The sequence below is a fragment of the Bombyx mandarina genome, chromosome 12 (assembly GCF_030267445.1).
Source record: "Bombyx mandarina strain Sakado chromosome 12, ASM3026744v2".
Lineage (NCBI taxonomy): Eukaryota > Metazoa > Arthropoda > Insecta > Lepidoptera > Bombycidae > Bombyx > Bombyx mandarina.
The window spans coordinates 8731798-8755341 of record NC_143219.1 but is presented as its reverse complement, the minus strand read 5'-3'; the positions used below and the strand labels follow the sequence as shown (position 1 = coordinate 8755341).

Below are 23544 nucleotides of genomic sequence, written 5' to 3'. Positions count from 1 at the left end.
TCAACAGTCGTATCGCAGAATTACGTGACCGAAGCCGAAAATGAATACGTGATTAGAGGCAACGCAGCTATTGTTCATTGCAAGATTCCATCATTTGTCAGTGACTTCGTCTATGTAGAATCTTGGTTAATGGACGATGGTGAAATACTTACAGAAAACAATACCAAGATAGCGAAGGGTATTCAGTGTATTGATAGAAAATAATAATATTACCGTAATCCCAATCCGAAAATCCCTTTACGTAGATAAAAAAAATGTTTTGTGATATTTGCGTAGTGGTATCACAGCCCTTTGAAGCCGAAGCCGATAACGAATATGTAATTAGAGGGAACTCTGCTATTATGAAATGCGAAGTGCCCAGCTACGTCTCTGACTTTGTTTATGTCGAGATGTGGATGGACAGCGAGGGTGGCACTTATCAGCCCGGCGGAGATGTTGGTAATTGGCATCTAAAGTACGTTACCTTGTCCTTAAACTCCTTTTTCCTCTGTCGTAGCGGTTCTTCAGACGTATGAAGCTAGAGTAAATGATGAATTTGTTCTCCGCGGCAATACTGCGATACTTAAATGCATCGTACCATCCTTCGTTGCTGACTTCGTCCATGTTGTGGCATGGACCATGGATAATGAAACTGTGTCTTCAGAGGAAGATGAAATATCCAGGGCCGGTAGTAGAGATCCTAGTTATAAAATGTTGCCGTCCATTATCCTCCCTTGTTCCTAAACACAAATAGATTTTTAAATAAGATGAACGATGTTGGTCCACAGTGGTACAACAGAATTATGAGCCACGTGTAACTGACGAAGACATTTTACGTGGAAATTCCGCGATTATCAAATGTATAATACCGTCGTTTGTTGCCGATTATATTCAAATACTCGAATGGGTACAGAGCGAAGAATCTATTTCTGTTCCGAATACAAATTCTTTCTCATTCAACAGCTCTGACGGAAATTACGGTAATCGCCATACACGCATACATGGCTGTAGTTGTTCCTATCCACAGTCCAAATCCTAATAGGGTCATCGAGCATTTTGTGTTTCTAAAAATACATCGTAACCGTTTCAGCTGTTAATCAATTGTATGAATCGCAAGTATACGACATATACGTGATCCGTGGTAATGCTGCTGTGTTTAAATGTCATATCCCGTCTTTCGTTTCTGACCACGTGCAAGTAGTTTCTTGGCATGATACTAAAGGAGGAGAGTACTTGCAAATTGATGAAAACGGTATATTTAGTAAAGCTGAGAAGTACTTTAAAAAAATCCTAATTTTCCTTTCCACATTATTTCATTATAATGACAAATAATAGTTAAATAATAACTATGTTCAATGTTGTTTTAGTCGTATCACAGGCGTACACAATCCATTTAGTCGAAGAGAACGTATTACGAGGAAATGCTGTCATTGTAAAATGCCTCATTCCAAGTTTCGTCACAGAATATGTTTTCGTGGCTTCGTGGATAATTTCGGAAGATGATAATAAAATTGAAATTACAAATAACGAATCATTAAACAAAGAGGGTATTTTTTTATATCGTCAATTATGTCGTCTAAATTTCCCAGTCCTTACCCTTTTGTCGCAATCGGAAATTAGCACGCATTTTATAAATTTACAGTAGTCACACAAGCCTACACGGTCAATCTTATGGAAGAAAGTGTTTTGCGTGGGAATGCTGTTGTTCTGAAATGCCATATTTCGACATTTGTAACAGAGTATGTTAGTGTGTCGTCTTGGATTGTGTCAGAAGAAGACAAGAACGATTTAGAAATCAAAGCAGAACCTAACGATATGGGTACTATTTCTGATAAATAACGAGCAAAATTAACACAGTATCCAGTTTCCCTTCCTTTCAGAAATGTAGCAATAAAATTAAAGATTTATGTTTAGTATTTTTTTAAATTGTTGTATAAAAAATGTTATTATACTTAAAAACGATATGTATTTCAGCCGTATCTCAGGCTTATACCGTAAACCTAATGGAAGAAAACGTGCTTCGCGGTAATTCGGCTGTACTAAAATGTCATATACCTAGTTTTGTCTCGGAATACGTGACTGTGACATCCTGGACTATATCGGAAAAAAACTATCCAGATATCGAGATAAGCTCGAACGGGTCGTCTAATTTAGGTATCCGATGGAAGGTTGTTACTCGTCCCACCAAAACCCCTTCCTTAAACCTGCAAATTTGAGTGCTCTGAATCTGTTTCAGTGGTATCGCAATCTTATACTGTCAACCTATGGGAAGAGAACGTTTTGCGGGGAAACGCTGCTATATTGAAATGTCAAATACCAAGCTTTGCCACCGAATATGTAACGGTTACTTCTTGGATTATCTCCCAGAATGATGTTGTAGAAACTGAAATTAATATAGAGTCTGAATTCACATTAGGTATTTTGAAAATAAAAACAAATATGACCTTTCCCTTTTACGTCCCTTCAATTTTGTTTCATACATTTTATAAATATCACAGCTTAGTATTATTGGCCTTTTATTATTATTTCCCAAGTAAAAACCGGGTATATTTGACAGCTCTTGGCAAATATTTCAGTAATATCTCAAGAATACGACGTCAAATTTTGGGAAGAATATGTTTTGCGGGGAAATGCCGCTATCCTGAAGTGTCAAGTTCCTAGTTTTGTATCTGAATATGTCTCAGTTTCTTCTTGGATTATTTCTGAAGATCAAAAAGAGCAAGAAATAAAAATCAATGAAACTCTAAATTTAGGTATAACAATGATGAAAATTAAAATGAATTGAGTCCTTTCCTTCTAATCCTTTTGGCAACGGTTAAAGAAAAGCTTTAGATCAGATTGTTTCTTCTTCAAGACTTGTATATGTATCTTAAAAATAACTATATATTTTATCAGATTGCGTTTCTTCATGAATACATATACAATTTACCTCCAGACATCACACATTGAGCGATCATCCAGCAAATACTGTATTGTTTCAGTGGTGTCACAGTCATATGCTGTCAATTTAATGGAAGAATACGTCCTTAGAGGGAATAGTGCTATACTTAAATGTCATATTCCGAGCTTCGTTTCCGAGTATGTCTCAGTTATATCATGGATTGTCAGTGAAGGTGAAGAACAACTAGAGCTTGATTCTAACGAAGCGCACGGTACGAACTATCTATAATTTTGGTATTTCAGATTTGGCTTTTTTCAGCCTTATCTCTATTGTTTTAAGATTGCGGATTGCTCAAATGGTTAGGTGACTATTAGGTGAATGCTCCTATGATGGGTTCCCGTGTTTCCATGGGCCTCACGGCCTACCTTAATCCTTTTTCCCACTTCCTTAGGCTAATGCATGCTATACGATTTATAAGTAAATAGCAACCTTATGTTGCATTTCATTAAAATTTTGGTCTATTGCTTTAATTTATTTGCTGAATATATTCAAGCGAGAAAGAACATATTCATAATCGATAATAACAATTTTCAGACGGAAAATATTTAGTACTCCCATCTGGAGAGTTACACATTCGTGATGTCGGACCTGAAGACGGATATAAATCTTACCAATGTCGGACAAAGCATAGACTGACTGGAGAAACTAGATTGTCAGCTACTAAGGGGCGACTTGTCATCACTGGTGAGTTTAATTTATCAAAAAAAAAAACGAATTAAGTACGCTATCAATTCATGTTAATGGAGTAAAAATGAATCACTTCATGAGTAGGATACCCAAAACCGTATCGCAATTTAATTATATACAGCCAAGTGTTCGATATAATATTTTTGATTATTAATAGCAAAGGAAAGGAACTTTTCGGAAGTCAAGTAAATGAAAAAAAAAACATTACACGTGCCTAAACATCCGCGCTTGAGATCCGCCCTACAATATCAGTGATGACACAAATCCATCATTGAAGAAGTAATTCATGAATATGCATTAAATATTTATGAATTTCTTTACAAAAATTCGTCCATGCTTGCGGTATTTGAGCACCGGTATACAGTCATATAACTCGATACGAGTCTTATCCTTTAGGCTACAAGGACTTGACTTAGTGGACCGGCTTTCGAAGCATGGAAATCCCTGTACCAAGTCGTGTAGTCACGATTAGTATAGTCTTTCAAGAGACAGAGATATCTCTGTTTTCTTCCTCCATACTGATCCACTTCCGCCTAGCGGGTGACAGAAGGGAAGGTTTCTCTCACCTTCTTCCCGCGAAACCCGCTATAAAGCTGCTTAATATAAGTGGAGAAGGAAGCTCTTAAATTAAATTATTCACTACAAATTTGTACCTACATATTAAAATACGGATACCGCGGGCCTTCATATGGGTATTTTCTTCTAAAAAGTGTTGTGATTTTAAATGTAAACTATATGAGTTGATTGCTACTTAACAATGATCTGAAAATTAGGTAAATTAATGAATCAATAGTTTGTGTAACTTCTTGAAATATGCACATCCGTATTACTTATTCACTTTTCAAATGACAATTAACTCAAAACTCAAAAGAGAGCATTAAACTCAAAAGAAATGCATATTTTAAGAAATTAATCAAATCCTATTTAACATAGAGGAATTCGTTAATTTTAATTAATACAGAATAGCATTTTCTCTACTATATTTTCTATTAGCACGAATGAATTTAGTTGTAATTTAAAAATAAAAGGCGTTTCAGCTGCCGTTTTAAATAGAAAAATATACCTTATAATATCAATAAAGAGAATATTCTGTATTAACTTTTCTAAGTTTACGCTTACTTTATTTCTGAACAAAAATCTGTAATCATTTTACTATAAATATGTTTTTTAAAACTTACGCGACATATTAGAAATTCAAAATTTGTTACCAATCAATTATATAAATGAATCGATAAAGTGATTACAGAATTTTTTAACTTTGTGAATATCTGAGTACATTTTAAAATCACTTGCCTGAATGTTGGGATAGGGTACCCTGCAGAGCTTTGATTTATAGACAATGCCATGAAAATTTGGAGAAATATAGGGGCTATACAGGTTTCTTTTTCGCAATCTTATGGTCCTCAACTACGTTCGTAAATTCGCCTTCTCCCAACATGCGCAGAACCTGTGGGTCGGGTGCCTCCAAAGTTCCCTAATGCACAAACTACCAGTGGCTTCCAGTTTAGTGAATCTACTAACCTCGCCCTGCTATGCTCAGCTCAGGCCTTTCCCGCACCTATGTACCGGTAAGATTAATTTTATTAACGTCGTTTTGCGTCATTCCTCAGAGCCGATAGGGCGCGTTCCACCTAAATTGTCGACAACTCAAGTGGGTGCAATGTTTGTTACTACATCTGGCGCCCCATTTAATTTACAATGTCCTGCACAGGCATTCCCTGTCCCATTGTTCAGGTAACCATTTCTTTTACTTATTGTTCAATCTTTGTAGAACCTGTTGGCCGTGTACCTCCTAAATTTGCATCAGTATTAACCGGGACTATGTTCGAAGTTAAGAAATTTAATTCATACGCATTGCAGTGTCCTGCACAGGCATTCCCCACCCCTTTGTTCAGGTAACTACACTAAATACGATTCCCACTACATAAAAAATATTGTGATATCCCTTTAGAACCCGTTGGACGTGTTCCACCTAAATTCGCTTCAGTTGTGATGGGAACTATTATCGCAGTCAAGAAAAGCATAAGATTTGAATTGCAATGCCCAGCGCAAGCTTTCCCTATTCCAATTTTCAGGTAATATTTTTTATGTGTCGCTTAATTAAAGTGGATCGAAAATATCAAACTGTAAGTGTGAAAAAGGCGCAGCATTATTTACGAGTTTCTTTTCTACAGAACCTATGGGAAAAGTATCGCCAAAATTTCCATCCTTAGAAAAAAGTAGACTTTTCAATTTTGATTCTCAACAAAGTTTGTCAGTTTTATGTCCTGCTCAGTCTTTTCCACCACCAATGTTTAGGTAAGATTCAACGGGTTTATAGATATAATTTCAATCATAAAGAAAAGTTTTGTTTCATAGAGCCATTGGGAAGAGTACCACCAAAATTTCCAACAGGGGACATAAGTAGAACTTTCGTAGAAAAAGTAAGAAATGGATTATGTCTACTTTGTACAGCTCAAGGGTTCCCTGCTCCTGCATTTAGGTACATTATTCCACTGCACTATCATTTCTTTATATAAATTTTTCAAAAACAGAACCTATGGGCAAAGTTTCACCGAAGTTTCCTTCCATGGAAACAGGACGCAGCTTTACTTTTAACTCTGATTCTTGTGTCACAATGCTCTGTCCTGCACAAGCGTTCCCGTCACCAATGTTCAGGTACACTTATTTATAAATCTTCTCTTTAGAGCCTGTGGGACGTGTACCACCAAAATTTCCTTCAATGGATAGCTCGAGAAGTTTCAGCAGTATGATAAAAGCTGATTTAACGATACTGTGTCCTGCGCAAGCATTCCCGGTCCCACTATTCAGGTAAATTCCGGAGAAAAATCTAACGTCAGTTTTTATCTTTAGAGCCAGTCGGTCGTGTTTCGCCAAAATTTACGACAACCGATAAAAGTCGGGCATTTGATGCTGTGAGTGGTGAAAACGTAACCATTTTATGCCCCGCCCAAGCTTACCCCGCCCCAGCCTTCAGGTACATAGATCAATTGATAAATAGATTTTAACTCAAAAAATGTTTCATAGAACCCGTCGGTACTGCTGCACCGAAAGTTGCAACAAAAGTTATTGATATCACCGAAGTGTCGTTGAACAACACCATAACTTTTTTATGCCCAGCTCAGGCATTCCCCGTTCCAATATTCAGGTAAATACAGATTATACGCTAGTCGCAATATGATTTTCAAACATTATAATATGTTTTCCATGATCTTTAGAGCCTGTGGGACGTGTCCCACCGAAGTTTCCAACAATGGATAATGTTAGAGGTTTTAATGCTATGATAAAAGATAGCCTAACGCTGATATGTCCTGCTCAAGCTTTTCCTGTACCTTTATTCAGGTAATTCTAATATAATTCAAAATGATTGACCTGTTCAAATTTTCCTTTTAGAACCAATAAATAGTGCTCCACCGAAAGTCCCAACAAAAACCATCGAATTTGTTCAATTTCACTTAAATAACAGTATAACGTTGCTTTGCTTGGCACAAGCATATCCAGTGCCAATATTTAGGTAAGTTCTGTCATATTTAAATAAATCGTAGGCATTTGTTTTAGAACCAGTCGGTCTGAAAGCCCCTACATTTTCTACTGATTTTAAATTGGCATGGTATGAAAAGCACGTTAAACAGGGTTTTGCGTTACTTTGCCCATCGCAGGGATTCCCCGCTCCTATATTCAGGTATCTAAGTTTCAATTGTTTTTAGAACCGATTGGCTCCAAAAGTCCTTCATTTCCAAGCGGTTCCAAGCTGGCGTCATTTCAAATTGGTTTAGACGAGAATTTCGCTTTATTATGTTCGGCACAAGGCTTTCCTATTCCTTTCTTTAGGTGAGATTAAAACGTTTAACATTATTTCCATGCCTTTCAGAGCCCGTCGGTTTTAAATCACCATCATTTTCTACTGATGATAAACTAGCATGGTTTGTGCGACGCGTAGGAGAAAATCTTGCATTATTTTGTCCAGCTCAAGGGCATCCTATTCCCACATTCAGGTACTTGAAATAAATTCGATAAAAAAATAAATGTGATTTTAGAACCGATTGGATCGAAGTCACCCGCTTTCTCTACTGATAACAAATTTTCATGGTATTTGAGAGGTGTTGGCCAAAGCTTAAGCATCATGTGTCCGGCTCAAGGTTTTCCAGTCCCTTTGTTCAGGTGATTAAATTAATGTTTTCCAATTATAGAACCTGTTGGCTCGAAATCCCCTACATTTTCGAACGATGTACAATTTTCTGGCATTATCCGTAAAACTTATCAGGACTTTGCTATGCTATGTCAAGCCCAAGCATTTCCTGTCCCTTTATTCAGGTAAGCGTATGTGGTAATAATACTATCTTCTCAAAACCGCAGAACCTATAGGCTCGAAAGCACCATCCTTTTCGATGGAATTTAAAAGTACGACTCTGACAAAATTTGTGAATCAAGGAGTGGTTCTCTTATGCCAAGCTCAAGCTCATCCAACACCACTTTTCAAGTGAGTTGATTATTGTCGAATGTTTTTTTCGCTCAGAACCTATCACTGCGAGGGCGCCAGCCTTTCCCAATTCAGCCACGTACAATTACAATATTGAAGCTGCATCTGGTGGCTCAATGTTGTGTCAGGCCCAAGGGTACCCTGAGCCCGCATTCAGGTATGTTAATAAAAAAAACATCATTTTGTAGAAACGGTCGCAGCAAAGGCTCCATCTTTTTCTACTGATTCTAAAGGAAGTATATTTGTTAGAGATGTCGGACAAGGTTTTGCATTACTCTGTCAGGCGCAAGCATCCCCAGTTCCCATATTTCGGTAAGTCATAATAATACACGATTATTTTCTACAGAGCCAGTGGGTTCTAAGCCCCCAACATTCTCTACTGATTTTACGCTATCTGCAGTAAAGAGGTATAAGGGTCAGAATTTTGCTATGTTATGTCAAGCACAGGCGTTTCCCACTCCAATTTTCAGGCAAGTAACTATCTTTATAATACAGATAAGGATTATCCGTACATTGGTTTCCACAGAACCGGTGGGCTCGAAGGCTCCTTCGTTTTCGTCTGACTCAGCTCTTTCGTCCATTAAAAGACAAGAGAATCAAAGTTTTGCTTTACTTTGTCAAGCACAAGCTTTTCCAGTCCCATTATTCAGGCAAGTTACGTTTTTATTACAACATATGTTTTAGAGCCCGCTGGCGCAAAATCACCGACATTCTCGACTGAATCGATAGGAAGTGTTTTCCGCAAACGTGCTGGGCAAGGATTTGCTCTTCTCTGTCAGGCTCAAAGCTATCCCGCTCCTATATTCAGGCAAGTTTATTTGTTTTACTACAGAACCTGTCGGCTACAAAGCTCCAACCTTCTCCACGGATGCACGTAGTTCCACTTTTATTCGAACAATCGGTCAACATTTTGGATTATTGTGTCAAGCACAAGCTTTTCCCGTTCCAATATTCAGGCAAGTTTTTTTTGTCAAGTAGTTATAATTGGCCCGTTTTTATTAACATTATTTATCTATTAAGGTCATTGAGTAGAGCGTTTTGTTTCGATTTAGAACCAATAGCAAGTGCTGCTCCAAGTATTACGGCAACACCAAAAGCTACTGTTACCTACCCTCAACAAATATCTTTGGCGCTGACATGCCCTGCACAAGGATATCCTGTACCTTTATCAAGGTGCGTTGATCAATACTAAGAACTAAAATGTGTTAAGGGTTATAGTTACGTCTATTATTAAATACAATCTTGTAAAGGCATTTTTCTTAACCTGACTTTTGACTTGACCAACCGTGCCAGTCCGATCGCTTAAGTTTCTTCTTGAAAAAATAGCCATGTTTCATTTGTGAGGAAAGTTTAGTTCTTGTAAGGAGGAAATCTGCCATTACAGAACCCACCAATAAGATTAGGCCCAGGAAAGCGTCCTCGAAAAATTTCGAAGGTTGGGAAGTTTTTGTTGTTCCTCAGCGAGACGTCGCGTACCTTACTTGCCAGGTTGCTGCTTATCCGGTGCCCAGTTTTAGGTGAGTTCAGAATGTAGTTTAAAGTTTAAATTACAGAACCATCTGGTAGAACTGGACCAAAAGTAACAGGAGACGGGCTCAACCGGCAAATAGGTCAACATGGCGAAAGTCTTGCTCTCCTATGTGACGCTCAAGCTTTTCCAGCTCCTTTGATGAGGTACGACTTCTCCCGTCGGCCGGCCGTTAGGTTCTCACGCATTCATTTTTCACGTAGACACACCATCATCATCCCAATCCAATGTACTGATATGCATTGTTATTGCAGTCTGTTGCGGCGGCCGCACCGCCCACATGTCACATGAAGGCGTGATGAAACGCGGCCGGCCGCGCTTCCGTATTACGGTCCACAGCCAAAGTAACGATTGAGCAGAATTAGACACCTGTTGGTAAGTGTCAGGGTGTTCTTGCTTTATTTCAAACGCTTTAATCTTTACTTTGAGCTTCTCGTGAATCGGTCTGTACTTAGTACATACAATCACTTTGCCTCGTAAGAAACTTTACAATGGGTAACGTCAGGTAACTTAGAAATTGGTATTCAAAATATATTTAGCAAATTGCAAGCTTTTTGATTTGTTTTATGGTCGTTTTTTGGTGGCTTTCTTCAGTGTTATATTTTCGAAAATTCTTATTGGTTTTGTGTAGTCTTATCGTCGTTTTGTTGAAACTCATATCTTCTAGAGCAAACGGTCAACGCTCCTCAAAGACTATTAAAGTTAAACTTAAGTGACCGAAATGATTTACTTGAAATTCATTAATCGTATTCATGACAAATATAATTTGAACTCTCAATCGATTTGCCTTGCGAATTCGCCTTGATGAATACTGTTCTGAACGTTTTCTCTTTTGTTACAGATGGTACAAATTCATTGATGGCACAACACGCAAACAACCCGTCACACTTGACGATAGAGTGAAGCAAGTATCTGGAACTCTAATTATCAAAGAGGCAAAAGTTGAAGACTCTGGCAAATACTTGTGTGTCGTCAATAATTCCGTCGGAGGTGAGCAACGAAAAAGACTATTATTTCCCATTCGTTTCACGAGTCTTAACATTATCACTTTTATAATTGATAACCACTACAGTCGTCCATGACCGCGAAACTTATAAAGCATACGTAACATCGGAAATTGTGAAACGGAAGTGAAACCGTAAAAATTTCGTTTAGCACAGATATCGTTACAATGAATTTAATATGAACTTTCAATGTTTTAGGCGAATCCGTTGAAACCGTTTTAACCGTTACCGCTCCATTGAAAGCAACCGTAGAACCCGCCACTCAAACGGTAGACTTCGGGAGACCCGCTGTCTTTACTTGCAGATATGAAGGAAACCCCGTCAAAACTATTACATGGCTGAAAGACGGTAAAGATATGAAACACCATGACGCAAGCTTAAGGTGAGTAAATCACAATATTTAAAAAGCAATAAAAAAAAAAGAAGAAAAGGATAACAAGGTAACAAAATTTTATAAAACTTTCAAACTAACTCTTACAGAATTGAATCTGTGAAGAAAGAAGACAAGGGAATGTATCAGTGTTCCATTAGGAACGACCAAGAAAGCGCAAGTGCAAGTGCTGAGCTGAAACTCGGAGGACGATGTGAGATATTTATTTTCGTAACCAATTTATTGATTACTCTTTGATTGTTTATTTCCACAACCGCGTTGCTTTTATGCTGCAAAGAGATTTATTGCCCTAGATGGCCCTAGACGGCCACATCCTGTCTCAAATAAAAAAGAACCTTGAGACAAGTCTAAGTTTTAATTTGATTGTATATATAAATATATTTTTTATTGCTTAGATAGGTGGACGAACTCACAGCCCACCTGGTGTTAAGTGGTTACTGGAGCCCATGGACATCTACAACGTAAATGTGCCACCCACCTTGAGATATAAGTTCTAAGGTCTCAGTATAGTTACAACGGCTGCCCCACCCTTCAAACCGAAACGCATTACTGCTTCACGGCAGAAATAGGCAGAGTGGTGGTACATACCGGCGCGGACTCACAAGAGGTCCTACCACCAGTAAAAAAAGCCAGTTTAGCCATTATCACACCTTTAAAACAGGAATCGTTCAACTATTGTTAGTTTTTAACACTAAAATGAAAATGTTTCAGTTGAACCGCCTCAAATCAGGCATAGCTTTGGCGAGCAGACTTTCCGCTCCGGTCCGTCTCTTCGGCTGAAATGTGTAGCGTCCGGGAACCCGACCCCCGACATCGCCTGGCTCTTGGACGGTGAGAAGCTGTCCAGTGGCGAACGACTTCAGATCGGACAGTTCGTTACGGCCGACGGCAACGTCGAGTCGCACCTCAACATTTCCTCCGTGCAGACCAACGATGGCGGCCTCTACACCTGCTTCGCTTCGAGCAAGGTATACATCATTGGTATTCATCGAACGTCCAACACAAAAACTAATTAAAATTTTATACAATCATTTTTGTTGCCTTACTCGTCAAATGGGAATCGTGACTTGACCATTGTAAATAGTAAAGGAAGTCTTTGTTACTTAACAAGTTTCAAGAATGTCCTGTCGACGAAATCGGAATAGTGGTAAAATGTACACATGATTAAAAAAAGCATTTAAAAAAAGTTTAGGTTATTACTTAAATTTTATGTATATTAATATGATAATGTAAGGAAAAGTTATTTGTAAATTTTTGTATATATAGATCATTAGTATCTAGTTTTAAATATATGTATAAATCTATACTAATATTATAAAAGGAAAGATTTGTTTGTTTGTTTGTATTGAATAGGCTTCGAAACTACTGAACCGATTTGAAAAATTCTTTCACTTTTTGGAAGCTACACTATTCCAGAGTGACATAGGCCATAATCTGAAAAAAATTAGGGATTCTTACTAAAACTCCAATAATGTAACCCAAGGTGTAAAAAAATTACCTATAATATTCTTTACATCACGTGCCCTGCGGAAACTATTGATGATAAAAAGTTTTGCGACAGTATAATATGTCTAACTATTATAGTTATGCCGCAATAAGTGTTCTTTTATTTACAAAAATTAAACAATGTCAAATATCGTTGAAATTTTTGTTAAAGACCCGAGCGGAACTGGATCGGGCCGCTTATACATAAATACTTAGGAGTTACATACGTTCTCAGTACCACTGCCGTATGGGTGAGAGAAAGGGACGCAAGACAGAATGACGCCGTAACGCGTTACGTAACGAAGGGGTCTACGATCCCATAAGGAGTTATCACTTCAAAAATGAATTGTGTGAAATTTACAGCAAAAACTCTGGTTGGGTTTTTTTTTTTCTTACCTATCTTACCCTAGCGTGTAGGTGAGCTCAAACCTGATTGCTGCTGATACTGGCCCTAGCAAAGGCAGTGCTTCGCAGAAACTACCACCGGATCGGAAACGCGACCCACTGAGAAGATCCGGCGAGAAACTCAGTGGGCTGTGTCTATGGGTTAATTTGCTCGTCGAGCCCTTCGTCGCAAGCGACGGGTTCGGCGAGGACGGCGACCGGTGCTTGAGGTACCTAAAAGCACCGTTGGATTTGGTTGGGAATCTTACAGACATTCGGTTAAATATGTCCTCAGGTCGGCAGCACATCCCATTCGGCTCGTGTCAACATCTACGGTCTACCATTCGTTCGTCCGATGAAGAAACGTCCCGTCGTCGCCGGAGACACCCTGATCGTGCACTGTCCAGTCGCCGGCTACCCTATCGACTCCATTGTTTGGGAACGTGATGGAAGGTAACTTACTTGGTATTTTTTGGCTGCATGTCTCAGTCCTGACCTGTGACTTCATAGGGATGCAGGGGGAGCCGATTATGGAAATCACGCAAGGCTGCAATTCAGAGTTATTACAGAGCAGTTCGCTATAAGCAGTACATATAGCTTTCTCTTTAATTAAATTTCTCTTATAGCTTATACATAATATTGCTAAATAAGTTTCTATTTTCAACTTTTTACTGGTGTTAGGACCTCTTGTGAGTCCGCGTGGGTGGGTACCACCAACCTGCCTATTTCTGCCGTGAAGCAGTAATGCGTTTCGGTTTGAAGAGTGGGGCAGCCGTTGTAACTATACTTGAGACCTTAGAACTTATATCTCAAGGTGGGTGGCGCCTTGACGTTGTAAATGTCTATGGGCTTCAGTAACCACTTAACGGCAGGTGGGCTGTGAGCTCGTCCACCCATCTAAGCAATAAAAAAAATTAAAAAAAACGTGGCCTACTGTGAGATAAGCCTGTCCCTGGTACAGGGTGTGAATGGACTGAATATTAGTTGTTCAATGAACTGTGTTGTAGTATCTAAAAACGCCTACGAAGGCATACATGAAGAAATTTTTTTTTAATTTTGGGGGTTTTAGTACCTTATTTGCACACAAAAATTAAACAAAAGTCCTAATAGTCAGTATAGTTGGCATACCAACCTTAGTTCTTGGTTCAGTCCGTGCTCGACCACTTGTCCTGGAAAACTGGAGAGACCTCCGGGCCATGCCGTAATCCTAAAAAATAATACCCTAATACAATTGAGTCTTTGACCCTATATATATCGGTAGCTGGTGTATGGACTCTGATACACGGTGGACCACCAGCAGAGCTTACGTTTAAAAGTAATCTATTCCACTCGCTTGTCAAAAAATGAGTGGTAGGACCTCTTGTGAGTCCGCGCGGTTGGGTACCACCACCTTGCCTATTTCTGCCGTGAAGCAGTAATGCGTTTCGGTTTGAAGAGCGGGGCAGCCGTTGTAACTATACTTGAGACCTTAGAACTTATATCTCAAGGTGGATGGCGCATTTACGTTGTGGATGTCTATGGCCTCCAGTAACCACTTAACACCAGGTGGGCTGTGAGCTCGTCCACCCATCTAAGCAATAAAAAAAAAAATTAAAAAAGAGTATTTTTCAATTCTCAGAGTCCTCCCGATCAACCGAAAACAGAAAGTGTTCCCCAACGGCACCCTTGTTATCGAGAACGTTGAGCGCATGAGCGACGAAGCCACATACACCTGCGTCGCGAAGAACTCGCAGGGATACACGGCTAGAGAAACCCTAGAACTTCAAGTCATGGGTAAGTTTAAAACTACAAATCAAAATCAACTCTTAAAAATTCCTATTAATGCGGTTGAGAGATTGAGCGTTGTTACAGGAAAATAGATCAACAACAATCCTCTGCAACGTTCTTATTCGTACAACGCAGATAAACTATAGGCGCTTTAAAAAAAAAACAATACTATCAAAGGCGCCTTAATCTTAAAAAAATCTATGAAAAGAAAATTAAAATTATTTAACCACCTACGAAGTACAATAAAAACATTAGAATAATCTGAATAATTGATAATATGTATGAAAAATACCGAAAACTTGAAAGACGTTGTCGTTAAAAGTGTTTTTAAACTGAGTACATGATAAATAAGGCAAATTGAAAACAAACAAAACATGTGTAGATAAGAAACGGAATTATAAATGGTTGGTTTGTTGAATGTAAAAAAAGAACCTTACCTAAATATTCATCTGAAAGTAAAGATATATTATTTAGAATTGGTATACCTAGAGTACCTACAATAATAAGACTAGGTAAACTTTTTGCCGGTAAAGGCGAGATGAGCCGCCATTTATAATTCCATTCTTGAAAACGGTAGTTGATTCTACCTAATAATAAGGCCTCCTTTGCACGAACTGCAAAGCTAATTTCATTTGACGGGTGTATTTTTTAATACGAATTTTGTTTTAAGATACTGTAATTATTTTTATCAATGTGCTCAGTTATTTCTATATAATAATGTCATAAATGTTATAAGACTTGTAGGAGGAATTTGATGATACTAAAACATGGAATAGCGACTTCTAGTTATGACATTATTATACATCTCTGTATTAATATCAGTTTTATTACAGGAATTCGTTTCAGCTATAAAATTTTAAGTAAACATATTGATTACTTTACGAAATCTTCAGATTTATGCCCGCCAAAGCTACATCGTTAGTCACACACGCCCCTGCACTAATAGCTTTAGACTAGATACAATAAAAAGAGTTTTTACACAGTACCTCCCCAAATCCTACCGTTCGAATTTGGCGAGGAGCCGGCCAATGCTGGAGATACGGCTACCTTGACTTGCAGCGTCAGCAAAGGCGATCAACCAGTGAACATTTCATGGATATTTAATGGCCAAGAACTTACAAAGTTCAATAATCTGGGAGTCGTTTTAAGTTCGATTAATAAAAAGACAGCGATAATGAGTATAGATTCAGTAAGTGGCGTACACAGGGGCACATATATCTGTGTGGCAACAAATCGAGCAGGCTCCGCTAATCACAGTGCTGTGCTTGAAGTCAACGGTACACCACATTACTAGCTTACGTTTTTCTAATCCATAACACATGAAATATCCCGATAATGTCCTAAAATACCTTTTATTGCGATTTAATTTTCGTCCCAGTACCACCGCAAATAACGCCCTTCGAATTTGGAGAAGAAATATTGAACGAGGGAGAAACCGCATCCGTGCAATGCGTAATGAGTAAAGGCGATCTACCCGTAAATTTTAAATGGTTATTTAATGGAGAAGAAATCAAACCCCTTAATAACCTTGGAGTCGTTCTTACGACGATTAGCAAGAAAACGTCTATATTAAATATTGAATCTGTGAGATCGGTTCATCGGGGATCCTTTACATGTGAAATAAAAAATCAGGCGGGTCAAACTAATCACACAACAATCCTTAGCATAAACGGTTCGCTTACTTTATACTTCATTCATATCGATTAGAATTATCGTAAGCTTTTTGTGTTAATACAGTTCCGCCTCAAATCTCACCCTTTGAATTCGGTGATGAGCCTTCCAACGCTGGAGATACCGTGTCTGTTCAATGCGTTATGAATAAGGGCGATCTTCCGGCCAATTTTTCATGGAGTTTGAACGGTGGAAAAATTGCTGCTAACAATAAATTGGGAATAGCCATAGGGAGCATGAGTCGCAAAATGTCCATACTCAACATTGATTCTGTAAATGGAACGCACCGAGGGTTTTATGCCTGTCACGTGGAAAATATAGCTGGCCAAGTCAATCACAGTGCAGTATTGGAAGTCAATGGTTATTTTAATCCCAAAATCGTAGCTTTGAATTCTACGTGTTTTTGATTTTAGAGTTAGATAAATTATTATTTTCTCGCAACAGTACTACCCCAAATCCATCCTTTTACCTTCGGAGAGGAATCAGCTAATGCAGGAGACACTGTTGGAGTACAATGCATGGTAACAAAAGGAGATACGCCAATTAATATGACATGGCTCTTAAACGGAAAACCAGTCCAACAAATACCAGGCATTACTGTCACCAAGATTGGTCATAAATCTAGCAGTCTATCAATAGATTCAGTAGCATCTATTCACAATGGCGTATATACTTGTTCTGCCACTAACATAGGAGGCCATGCAAATTACTCATCTGAATTGACTGTAAACGGTATCCATTTCTCTTAAAATGAATTTTTTTATACCTTTCGCTAACTTGCTTTTTATATTACAGTTCTTTTTGTATCCCTTTTCCCTATTAAAACAAAACGTAATTTAATATGTATACGCAAATTGATCTGCTGATCATTAATGGATCTTGAATTCTTGTCAGTTGTCCCGCAAGTAACGCCTTTTGATTTCGGAGAAGACATTCTGAATGCAGGAGAAACTGTTTCGTTGACCTGTACAGTCGGAAAGGGAGATTTACCGCTAAACATTTATTGGCAGCTAAATAACCAATCGTTGAATACCGGTAACGGAATTCTAATAAACCGAAATGGAAAGAGAATATCTATGCTGAGCATAGAAAATGTCTTACATGAACACATTGGCAATTACACGTGTATAGCCGAAAATCAAGCCGGTCGTAGTAGTCATAGCGCAACACTTAACGTTAACGGTATCAATATTTTTCACAATGACTTTAATTATAACGCATTGCTTTATGTTTCACTAAGTTTGATTTTGAATTTTTAAACATTTTTTTCCGAACCTCTTGAAGATAGCCGTTCGCAATTTTAGATTATTGTGAGAATCGTTTCAAGTTCAACATTAAAATACGTTTTAAATTCATATGAAGAGATCACATCTAATGTATTTCTTTGTCCTAAAAATATAATCATAGATTTGAAGACTGATAACTAAAATTTTATTTTAAAATGCTTAAAATTGTTGTTTGTACTAGTTGCACCGCAAATACTACCATTCGATTTTGGAACGGAGGCATTGAATGATCAAGAAATGGCAGTAGTGATATGCACAGTGACGAAAGGAGATTTACCTGTAGACATAAAGTGGTATTTTAATGATGATTCCGTTAGTTCTGGAAACAACGGCATAGTATTAAATAACCATAAGAGAACAAGCCAACTGACAATAGAAACTGTTAGTCATCACAATCAAGGAAATTACACCTGTGTGGTAAAAAATGAAGCTGGTATAACGAACCATACTGCTGCGTTATATGTTAACGGTACATTCTAGCTTTTTGATCGCCATCCCATTATATTTCACTGTGTATTTTGACATTTACACAAATGACTTATTTAAACTAGTTCCCTAAATCCTTGCACCCAACAGTCCCTCCCCAGATAATGCCGTTTGAGTTCGGAGCTGAACCAGTAAACGCACAAGAAATGGTTTTGGTTACCTGCACTGTCAGCAAAGGCGATTTGCCTCTGAAAATTAATTGGTATTTCAATGGTGCCAAAATAATATCTGGAGATATTGGAATCAATCTTGTAAACACAAAACGAACCAGCCAACTGAGTATCGAATCTGTGTCTCACCAAAACCAGGGCAATTATACTTGTGTTGTCAAAAATGACGCTGGATTAGTGAACCATACTACTGAGCTTTATGTGAATGGTATTTAATTTACTGTTTCCAGAATGTATTTCTTTTTGTGCTTTTTACCTAAGACTTTAAAGTAGTACTACTATATTTTCTCCTATATCCTTTTGTAACTTTGGCGGGTATTAATGTTATAGAAATTACCCAAGCAAATTAGTCTAAATTATAAAAACAGCCATTTCGAAGGAATCACCAATAAAAATTCGCGTCTTTCAGTGGCACCGATTATAGCTTCATTTGAATTCGACGAATCCGTGTTTTATGGAGAGGGAGTGCAAATAACGTGTCACGTACCAAAAGGAGATAAGCCACTAAATTTTAAGTGGACTTTTAATGGAGGAGATGTGAGTTCGCTATCTGGGGTGAACATAATAAATGTAGGAGACAGGGGTTCAGCTCTAATAATTTCTATGGTGACGGCTGAACATTCTGGCAATTACACATGCACCGCCTCCAATATTGTCGCCAGTGCTAGCCATCACGCTACGCTCAATGTTAAGGGTATTTAATGTCTCCTTACACCAGATGTGGCTTTACGTACGGTTCCATCCAAACAATCCAAACCTATAAATTCCCCTTGAATGTGTTCTTCATTATTGACAATTTTTACAGTGGCACCCATAATATCGCCATTTGAATTTGACGAAGCTGTTTTCTACGGTGAAAGCATACAAATTATGTGTCACATTCCGAAGGGTGACATGCCGTTAGTCCTTACATGGTCATTTCGTAATGAGCCAATTAAGAAAAATGATAATATCGTTATCACAAAAGTAGGGCATCGAAGTGCTATATTATCAATTCCTGCGGCAACTGAGAGACATTCCGGAAATTATACCTGCACTGCTTCTAATACAGTAGCAAGCACGAACCACACAGCCATGTTAAATGTTCAGGGTACATTTTTAATTATGTTTTATTGTGTTCTTATATTTTTTTTATTAAATTTACCCTTGCCAGTTCCTCCACACATCGTTCCATTGGTGACTGAAGAGCTAGTGTTCGCCGGCGAATCAGTACAACTCAATTGTCACGTATCAAAAGGCGACCAACCCCTTACTATCACGTGGAGTTTTCATGGAAAAGAATTGTCTTCTCATCAAGGCATATCTACAATGAAAATAGGCCAACGGACATCACTGTTAACAATATCTAGTGCAACAGCGAGTCACAGTGGCGAATATTCATGTCACGCCTTCAACCACGCTGGCCAGACCGTTCATTCTACTGTTATCAATGTCCACGGTATCCCTATAGTTAGCTAACCCTCTCTAGCACGCTGCACGCTTGGTTCATCAGTATATCTATATTGTTATACGCCTCTTCATTAACAGTATTACCATACATCGTGCCTTTTGAAGCTGACGAATCCGTGTTTGCTGGTGAATCAGTTCAACTCAACTGTCATGTATCGAAGGGCGATATACCTCTTGATATCAAATGGCATTTCCATGGGTTTGAAAACACTTCATCGCATCTCGGCATAATGACCACCAAAATAACAACGCGGACTTCGTTTTTGTCTATCACTGCCGCTACTGCTGGCCACAGTGGCAATTATACTTGCGTCGCAACAAACAGTGCCGGCTCTACTAACCATTCCACTGTCCTTAACGTTCATGGTCAGTTTTTTATTAAATTAAATATAAAGTTTTTCACACAGCGAGTCTTAGCTTCGGATATGTTCACTGAATTAGCATGAGTTCCATGAACATGTCACATAAGCGAAGTGTATGCATATTTGTTTTATCATTTCTTTTTGCTTAATTGAATTAATTTTATTCACACAGTCATACCGAACATTTTGCCTTTCGACGTCGACCAAGCACTGTTTTTTGGAGAATCCGTACAAATGATGTGTCATATATCGAAAGGCGACACTCCGTTGGAAGTTTTTTGGCAGTTTAATGGACAAAAACTTTATAAAGAACTCGGTACATTCACCAAAGTCGGCGATCGATCCTCCGTTCTGACGTTGCCTTCGGTTACCGGCGCACATAGTGGAAATTATACGTGTATTGCGAAAAATTTCGCTGGAACTGCATCTTACTCAACAATTCTTAAAATTATTGGTATCTTACAAACGAGCATATAAAACTAGTTTAATAGTTTGATGTGTACTTTTTTTTATTTGACTATAATGTCTGTATCATTTTTTACCTATTAATCACACAACCTAACTATGTCACCCTTGTTTTCGAATTGAAGTTGTTCCACACATAAATCCGTTCGAAGTGGAGGAGTCAATTTTTGCTGGTGAATCTGTTCACCTCACTTGTCACGTATCGAAAGGAGATAAACCACTTCAAATAATCTGGAGTTTCCAAGGCCGTGAAATTTTATACCACAACAATATGGGCATAACGACCACTAAACTAGGAGATAAAGCATCTGTTTTAAGTATTTCGACCGCTATGGGTCAACATAGTGGCAACTATACCTGTTCTGCGAGTAATCGTGCTGGACGAACAAACCATACAGCTATTGTCAACATACACGGTATTATTTTTTAGTTTTGTAAAGGAATTTTATGTTCAGTGAAAGAAGACGGATCCGTCTTCACAGAATGTGTGTCTGTTTAAGATACTGCACGTTTAGACCACTTAGAAAACATTTTTGATTTCGTTTTCAATTAGTTCCTCCCCATATAATGCCGTTCGAGATTGAAGAATCCATATATTATGGCGAATCGGTTCAAATGACATGCCACGTGTCTAAAGGAGATCGACCTCTGACCATTACATGGACATTTGAAGGCAGAGATATACAAAGTCACGTCGGTATTAAAACTATGAAGATGGCAGAGCAAACGTCCTTTTTATCTATTGGCACTGTAACTGGCGAGCACAGTGGAAATTACACTTGTATAGCAAAAAACAAAGCTGGTGAAGATAGATATAGCACAACGTTAAACATAAAGGGTATAGTAGAAAGTATAGCATGATCATACAAGAGATAAAGAATTAACACTTTTTTTTTCTTTTCTTAGTCGTTCCTCATATCAAACCTTTCGAATTGGAAGAAGCAGTTTTTGCCGGAGAATCTGTACATCTCGATTGCCATGTTTCCAAAGGCGATACGCCACTTGAAATATCATGGTACTTCCAAGGAAAGCCTGTAACATACAGAATGGGTGTCAAAACAACGAAACTTAGTGAACGCGTTTCCGTGCTAGATATACAGGCGGCTTCAGATCTAAATAGTGGCAATTATACATGTACAGCTACTAATAGGGCTGGATCATCTAGCCACACCGCTCTACTCAATGTCATTGGTATATAATATTATAGTTCGGGTGCTTGCTTTCTCTTTAGTTCCCCCTGTCGTCCAACCTTTCTTCTTTGGGGAAGTTGCGATGAATTCCGGGCAAGTCATCACTGCTCCCTGTTCTGTCATCGAAGGTGACCATCCACTACAGTTAACATGGTTATTCAATGATGAACCTGTTAAGCCTAGATCCGGAATAACCGTTTTCCAAATTGGAGAAAGAAGTGCCATTCTGAGTATAGGTTCAGTAACGCATGCTCATGCTGGCAACTATACATGTGTTGCAAAAAATGATGCAGGAACTAATTTTCACACTTCAACCTTGAATATAAACGGTGCTTATATATTAAACATTTTTATTTCTGTATTTTTTACGCATCATCAATGTAACTTTCTAAAGTACTTTATGTTTTCCTAAATATCTCTCTATGTTATTTAGTGTAATATTTTTTCAGTACCTCCAAATGTTTTACCATTCACTTTCGGCGAAAAACCCGCGAATTTCGGAGAATACTTGCAAGTGGCGTGCACTATAAATTTCGGCGATCTTCCTTTAACGATCACTTGGAAGTTTAATGGACAAGTAATATCTCAAAGAAACAACGATTACGTCATTACTAATTCTAAAAGAAGTAGCTTGTTGATAGTAGAATCCGTAAACGCAAAACATGCCGGTACTTACACATGTGTCGGAGAAAATCGCGCGGGTCGCAATACATATTCAACAGACCTTATAGTTTACGGTTAGTCAACTAATTGTAATAGTTCCTTATTTCAACATTATTTTTAAAACGTTTGTTTCAGTTCTTCCTAAGATCGCACCTTTTAACGCTGGACCAGAGCCAGCTTTCCTCGGAGATTATTTCGCGCTTCAATGTATAGTTACCCACGGTGACCTCCCAGTGCGCATCGAATGGACATTCAATAATAAATCAGTGAACTCTGTTCCCGAAATTCGTATTAATACTAACGATCGAAGAAGTAGCGTTCTCACAATAGAATCGGTGGATGCTAAGCACGCCGGCGTTTTTAACTGTACCGCAACAAATGCCGCTGGCGTTGCCTCTCATATCAGCGAATTAATCGTAAGGGGTGCGAACAAACCTATTTAAATTGTTTTCACCTCTTTTGTTTTTAACCATAAAAATAATAACATTATTATTATTCCAAATGAAATATTTTATTGTCCTAGTTCCGCCGATAATAGCGCCGTTCAGCTTTGGTGAGATTCCATCAAATCCTGGTGATACAGCAGTTGTGAATTGTGTGGCTACTAAGGGTGACATGCCTCTCGACATATCGTGGACTTTCAGCAGCGAAACAATAGATTCAAGTCTCCAAAGAGACATCATGACGATGCCGCTAGGCTCCCGCGCCTCTGTCCTCACTATCAACTCTGTCAACGCAAATCACCAAGGGAACTACACGTGCATCGTAAAAAACGCGGCCGGCCGCGCTGAACACGTGGCTACCTTAGTCGTAAATGGCATGTAATACCTGATACATAATAAAATTGTGATTACTGCGATATTGCGTGCAATGGGGACTAACATCACAAGTCGCACATCCGACAAAATCCGTTCCGATCACCGACACGAATCTATATCTATTTACTTACAAAGTTTTCTAACATTGCCTGCCATCAAAATAGCTAACCCCCAAAATGAATGTAATTTTTCCAGTATTACCTCGCATAGTTCCATTCTCGTTCGAGTCTCCACTGTTCGCGGGACAGGCGAGCCAAGTTACATGCTTGGTTTCTGAAGGCGATCAACCTCTTGATATCCAATGGTACTTTCAAGGCCAAGCTTTGAAGGAGAAAGCA

The 23544-nt window shown here is 38.5% G+C and overlaps 1 protein-coding gene across 50 annotated transcripts in view; it reads left to right on the top strand.

The window, feature by feature from the left end:
- The window catches only part of Dscam1 (Down syndrome cell adhesion molecule 1), a 75868-nt gene that overhangs the window by 24771 nt on the left and 27553 nt on the right, over nucleotides 1–23544 (top strand). For 4 of the 50 annotated variants that reach the window (XM_089731611.1, XM_089731614.1, XM_089731636.1 and 1 more), the window contains exons 6-14: nucleotides 3455–3604; nucleotides 6461–6584; nucleotides 10457–10605; nucleotides 10818–11001; nucleotides 11100–11203; nucleotides 11722–11978; nucleotides 13175–13332; nucleotides 14498–14652; nucleotides 15630–15923. In XM_089731611.1, coding sequence (XP_089587737.1) covers nucleotides 3455–3604; nucleotides 6461–6584; nucleotides 10457–10605; nucleotides 10818–11001; nucleotides 11100–11203; nucleotides 11722–11978; nucleotides 13175–13332; nucleotides 14498–14652; nucleotides 15630–15923 — 1575 coding nt within the window. Of the gene's footprint in view, nucleotides 1–7; nucleotides 179–276; nucleotides 439–496; nucleotides 668–767; nucleotides 960–1069; nucleotides 1232–1346; nucleotides 1527–1953; nucleotides 2134–2215; nucleotides 2396–3454; nucleotides 3605–5217; nucleotides 5342–5378; nucleotides 5503–5558; nucleotides 5683–6294; nucleotides 6419–6460; nucleotides 6585–6634; nucleotides 6756–6825; nucleotides 6950–7000; nucleotides 7122–7797; nucleotides 7922–8613; nucleotides 8738–9471; nucleotides 9605–10456; nucleotides 10606–10817; nucleotides 11002–11099; nucleotides 11204–11721; nucleotides 11979–13174; nucleotides 13333–14497; nucleotides 14653–15629; nucleotides 15924–16024; nucleotides 16319–16761; nucleotides 17050–17211; nucleotides 17500–18179; nucleotides 18468–22911; nucleotides 23206–23544 lie in introns of all 50 variants that reach the window. The other 46 variants (XM_089731616.1, XM_089731617.1, XM_089731637.1 and 43 more) reach the window with 35 other exon arrangements.